The sequence below is a fragment of the Carassius auratus genome, unplaced genomic scaffold (assembly GCF_003368295.1).
Source record: "Carassius auratus strain Wakin unplaced genomic scaffold, ASM336829v1 scaf_tig00024568, whole genome shotgun sequence".
NCBI lineage: Eukaryota > Metazoa > Chordata > Actinopteri > Cypriniformes > Cyprinidae > Carassius > Carassius auratus.
In genome coordinates, this window is record NW_020525358.1 from 29,296 (window position 1) to 35,487 (window position 6,192).

Consider the following 6,192-nt stretch of genomic DNA (forward strand, 5'->3'; position numbering starts at 1 on the left):
GAACATGTATTAATCTTAGTCCTATTACATGGCTCTGCAAGTTTTGTACCGTATATTTAACCTCACTTTTATTCTTGCATGGCAGTGGGGTGCACTTCCAGGGCACCACAATAGGCATGGCTCCCATCATGAGTATGTGTACCGCTGAGCAGTCAGGAGGCATTGTTGTGGTGAGAAATAAATCATTAGACACTCTGTGTCATATAATTAGCACATTCACACTGAGCTGCACAACCATCCAGATTTAGACTTTCATGATTTAAAAAGCCTTGAAATTTAAAGGGATAGCACATTTTCTGTGATAATTATCTCATTATTAATCATCCTCATGCTATTCCAAAACTGGTACATATTTTTTTCCCCATAGGGATTTAACCTTAAAAAATGCAAAAGGACTTTTGAGGCTAGAAAACTTCAGTTATATTCATTGTAATGAGCCTGCAGCTTATTTATGGTCCAGAAAGACCATAATCATATGGGTTTGGAACATCATAAGGGCAAACAAGTGCTGACTTTTTAATTTTTGGGTGTATAGGTTGTGTCCCATCCAGCACAGATTTGTGTTTGTTTTTAATTCCAGAATTTCCAACCGATCAATAGACAATGAATCTTGGTTGTTTGTTCTGTACCCACCTGCCATCAGTAATACTGCTCTCACCACTGTTCTCTTTTTTTTATTTTTTTTTAGCTTCAGTCGTTTTAGCTTCAGTCACTTTTTCATGGCTTTTTCCTCACAGGATGGGCCGCCTGATAGATAGAGGAAGCAATGGTGTAGCGATTCAAAGAAAGACTACTAAATCCCTCTGCCTTTTTTATCATGAGTTTCTTGGTTTATTCATGATTTCATGAAAAGGCCCTGCACTCCTTTAACCTGCTGCTGTTCTTTAGGTGTGTGTTTTCTTTTGAAAAGCCAGTGTTGTACAGTTAAAATTCCAGCGATATGATAAACACAAATCACTGCCCTTATAAATTTGATTTAGTTTCTGATCATTTTCAGGAAACCACATATACAGTAGGAACCTGAAATCTGAGGACTCTTTTGGAATTAAAAATGTATTTAATAAATAGAAAAAGGAAGAGAGAGAAATATGATTGTTAAATGAATAAGAAATATTTTCGGCATTTACCTTATATATTTGTGGAGTTGAGATTTTCTTTTAATTAAATTTTAAATACTTATTTGACCATCTATCACTGCTTTGCTGCTGTATGGCTAAATAAAACACATTTACATTTTTATTAGTCTAGATCGATCATCCATGCCACTGTAACAAACTGTGCCTCTTAAACAGGACCTCACAGAGATGAAGTTATTAGCCAGAGGTCTGAGTTACCAACTGTTGTGGTGCTGTATGAAAAATTATTTCCATTAACTTCTTAAATGGATACTTCACCCAAAATGAAAATTCTGTCATCAATTACTCACCCTCCTTTATTTTCAAATGTGCATAATTATTTATTTCAATCTGTCAAAAGGATGATGATGTTGTTCTTTTCTATACAATGAAAGTGAAAGGTCACCAGGGACTGTAAAACTCCAAGAATGACAAATAAAGCACCATAAAATAGGTGCATATGTTGCCCAAATGGACCTTTTCTACAGTACTTTGTCATTTTTGACACCATTTACTCTACAAAACAGCAGCATGAATGTTCTGCTAAATTCCCATGGCATGATCAGCTGATCGGCTTGAAAAGCAATCCTCTGCGTTGACTCACAATTTGTCTAAGAAGATTTGAATCTAACAGTCTGACTTTTGTGCAAACAAATTTGAACTAACCACAATGAACACATCTTACATGATTTTAGGATTCCAAAAGGTGGAATGTCTTTGAAAGGAAATTTGTAAAACCGTGTTGAATCCGGAACTAACCTGACAGAAACCCAAGCGTACTTAAATATATCTGTTACCAATAAAGACCACATTTTCAGTGTGACAGCTTGGTAGTGGTTTCTTGGAATAGTTAAGTCTGGATTTCCCATGGCATTAACCACACCATATTAGTCTGCAATTACGCTCAAAGTGGGGCAAGTCACTCATACTCAAGATAAACGGTCTTCAGTGACACACTATAGATCTTGAATAAATGAAATGAAGATAAAAAACCCCTGTTGGCTCTGAAAGCTAAGATGAGCCTGTCATATTCCTCCCCCTGTAATCAAGGCAGGAAATGGCATTTTGATGTACAGCAGAATGGAAAAAAAGACAGTCAGGTTATAGTTGTGTAAAAAAAATGGCAGCTAAATTGAGAAAAAAAGAAAGAAATCTGTTTCTGGGATTTTAGAGGTGGTTCACTGGTAACCAGTTCACGTTTGTGAGGCAGCAGGAAGGTTTTCTTCACTTCAGCTGAAATGGATAATGCTGAAGCTCTGCTTTGTTCTCAGTGAACAGATGATGATGAAGAGGGAAGAAGAAAAAGGGAAGGAGAATACTGTAAGAACAGTGGTGCTTGTATGTGTTTTATGGCAAGGTTGAAAGAGATTTTAAAAGAGAGAGTTTGAAAGAGAAAGGATAAAGATTAGAAGCATCTAGCCTTTCAGGACATTTAACACAACATCATTGTCTGCTGGTCTTTCATTTCTCATACATGATTAATCAGATGTTATGTTTTTTTTTTTTCAGTTTAGTATTAGTAAATAACTGAATTTTAGTGCTGTTATTTGATTAAAATTAATCAAATTAATTATATCATAAGTCTTACATCCTGCTCCTGGGGACCCACTGTTCAGCTAAGTTTATTTTCAACCTGCTTCAGCACACCTGGCCTGTAACTCTTCAAGTGATCCTGAAGACCTTGATTTGCTGACTCAGATGTGTGTAATTAGGTTTGGAGCTGACCTCTGCAGGACAGTGGGTCCTTAGGAGCAGGGTTGAAGACCTATGAATGAAATTATGCTCTTATAGATTAATCAAATTAATTCCAAATAATCGTATATGTCAATATTTGGATAAACCCCTGAAATGAAGATCACTTGTATACATATAACATTGTGGCCACGGAATAGTGCTACTTTTGCATTTTTTATGTCTTTATTTTTCTAGCACATTAGTTATTTAAAATATTTTGGTATAAAAAACTGTGAATGGTATTTTAAAAAGTAACTCACATTGCAATAGTGTTGTGAGTGTTTGCTATGGTGTCGCCACACAGTTGCTAAGATGTTCTTGGTAGTTGCCAGGGTGTTGCTAGGTGGTTTCTAGAGTGTTCTGTGGGGTTCTGTTCTTGTCCCTATACATAGTTCCAATCTCTCCTTTAGTGTGAAGCTGCAGTCACATTTGTTGTTGTTCAGCGAATTTTCACAGGTGAAATCCAGTAATTTCTATAGGAATCCACACAATCTGGAATTTTGTGTGAGAGCAAAAGATTTCCCCTCACAGATTTTGCAATGTGTTCAAGTGGCTCAAGCTAAGTTGCCCCACTGACCCAAAAAAAGCTGCTTTGTTTGAAAGTTAGCTGGAATTTAAGGCACTATATGACATCCTGTTGTTTCCTAGGATCACTCGGACAATCCTCTGGGAGCTGCTGCGACTTTGGCACATGAGCTAGGCCATAACTTTGGAATGAACCATGACACACCAGAGCGAGGATGTGGCTGTAGGATGACCGTAGATCGTGGCGGCTGCATCATGACCCCCTCTACAGGGTGAGTATATGCTATAGAAATGTATTGCTAACTCACCAGCTTTTACCACATCACAACCAAACAAAACAAGATCTAAATAGTCTTTGATAACCTTCTCTCCTGCTCCTTAGTGGAGAACCTTTTCTGGATTTGATGTATTAATGCACGGCAGACACATCTATCTACAGCTCAGATAGTCTCCGACAAGACCTATTATATGGGGAACGGGCAAATCAAGTTCTCATCATTCATGTACACAAGAGAATAATTAGCCGTTTACCTGCATCTTATTAATCAGAGGCCAATTAGCCGTCTCTCAGTGATGAATTTGCACTACATAGGCATACGTCACCATTGACGTGAGGCTGGTCCCGGATTCAAACTCAAAAATGTGTTGATAGATGGAAGGCTTGCTTTCTTCACTCAGAATTTTGGATTTGGACATTTAGCCGTCACCTGGTTTCTCGTGATAATGTGCTTGTTGGTAATGGTTTTCGGCATGCAGCTGGTTCAGACTTGGGTAAACACCAGGTTGATAAGGTGAGGATGACTCATAATGGGAAATTTATTCTCCTTACGCTTATCAGAAGATGAACCAGAAAGTCACCTGGGATGAGGTCTTTAGATGTGTCAATGGAATAGAGGAATTGAGTGTGTATCTGCCATCTTTGCTTAGTTTTGTGGCCAGGTTGTTTCGAGTCATAAATGCCATGTGGCTAATCATTGTGACTAATTATGATCATATATATCATATATATCACTGAATGATGAATAGAAAGATCAAAAGAAAAGCATTTATTTTGAATAAAAATATTCTGTTATATTAAGTTAAAAATATATTTTACTGCCACATTCAATCAATGTAAAGTCTCCCTACTAAATAAACATTAATCATATATTTTTTTTAAAAACACTAGTATACACTATAGTACACTTGTCAAAGAATCGATAGAAACAGCCACATCAGATCCTTCAGCCCTTCACACTTCCACTTTCACAGTCACTTTCTTCAGCCACTTTCACAGTCACCTGGATACTGAAGCACTCAACCTGCTGTCACTAATAATGACTGATATAAAGCCACCATCTCATCACTCCTTCAGTGTCTGGTTTCCTTATACACATGTGTCCATAGACTTACATGGCTTCTCTTGCTGGATACTTACCAGTTCATCTGCTTAGCTCTCCAGGTCCATCTCCACCTGCTCGAGCTAAGCTATATTCAGAACTTCTCAAGTATAGCCTTACCTATGATCATTGTTTCCTCCTCTTCCAATGCTTTGATAAATAAACCTTGTTGAATTGCTACAATATATTTTTGTCATCCTTTTCTGTATGCTGATAACACTATGGAGGATGTTTCTCTTTTTTGTTAGATAGGAATTATTAAGCCAGTAGCTCAGAATTCTATTTATAAACAAATTCTTAAAAAAGACTCAAAGACTTAAGCCTTAAAATGCATGCAAGACACGCATTACCTTACCTTCTAATGGTTTTGACATATTCCATGATCAGAACTGTAGAATTGTGTTCAATCTAAAGAAAGGCTTAGGTTTACAGTTTCACTCATATCACTAAAGTCAGTCACCAGTAATCATCTGTCCGCTCTCAGCTGTGGCTGGTTTGCAATCTCTCTGCTGCGGCTGTCTTATCTCATAGTGGGGATATTTTTTTGGACTGCTGCTTGAACCCTGGATGATGGCCATAGACAGCAGAACACTATTCTCCCATTATTTGTTCATATGACGGGACAACATGCTGGGAAGATACCTCTCTGGGCTTTTTTAAAGCTACTTTAGGTGGCAAAAGTCAAGAGAGGTGTTTTGTAGTCTATTTTAGCCGTGTACAGAGGAGAGGTTGGCATCATTTTTCCTGTTTCCTTTAAAGATTCATAGCTCCAAATTCTCCAGCAGTACAATGGATGAATGCTTAAAAAGGATGTGACACTTCTGGAAAAAAAGGTGCTTTTAAAAGAGTGCTGGAGTGCAAAAGCTTGTCCCTACTTTTCAAAATAGCCACTCGCACATTGTTCATTGCAGCGTTGTTTAAAGATTTTGAGGTCACAGTTTAGATGAAGTTTGGTGTCTAATTCTGATAAGTTTATGTAGGGATGTAAATCAAAGTGTTTGTTTTGTATTGTTTTACGGGTAGTGCACATGAGTTTGTATCAGAGAATCTGTACTATTGTAGAGTCAGGAAAATGCTGGCCTATTTTTTTGTTTCCCATGGGATATTCACAGACTTCCTTAGTTTTTTTTTTTTTTTTTTTTTTTTCAGCCCTAAAGGCCGAAACTCATGGACACATGTGGTCTCAAAGACACAAAAACAGATCAGCTATATGCAAATATACTACAAGTTCATGGATAGAATATTTTTTTTTTTTATTAAAAAAAAAAAAAAAAACCACTTTCTTAATGTTTTGGTCTTGTTTGAAGGATTTTGAGAGATTTTTACTGAAGTTTAATGTACTTTTGAATTAGAACTACTTGTAAAAAAGTTCATAGATCAAGAAGGAGGAGGCGGGAACTGGCAAAATTTTAAACATCTAAACAAACTTTAATAAATAA

At 37.0% G+C, this 6,192-nt stretch overlaps 1 protein-coding gene across 1 annotated transcript in view; it reads left to right on the top strand.

Moving 5' to 3' along the window:
• The window catches only part of LOC113078189 (disintegrin and metalloproteinase domain-containing protein 12-like), a gene marked incomplete at its 3' end in the record, with an annotated part of 31,627 nt that extends 27,462 nt beyond the window's left edge, over positions 1-4,165 (top strand). Inside the window, exons 9-11 of the mRNA XM_026250498.1 lie at positions 86-170; positions 3,498-3,646; positions 4,075-4,165. Coding sequence (XP_026106283.1) covers positions 86-170; positions 3,498-3,646; positions 4,075-4,165 — 325 coding nt within the window. The remainder of the gene's footprint in view (positions 1-85; positions 171-3,497; positions 3,647-4,074) is intronic.
• Between the last annotated feature and the right edge of the window lie 2,027 nt (positions 4,166-6,192).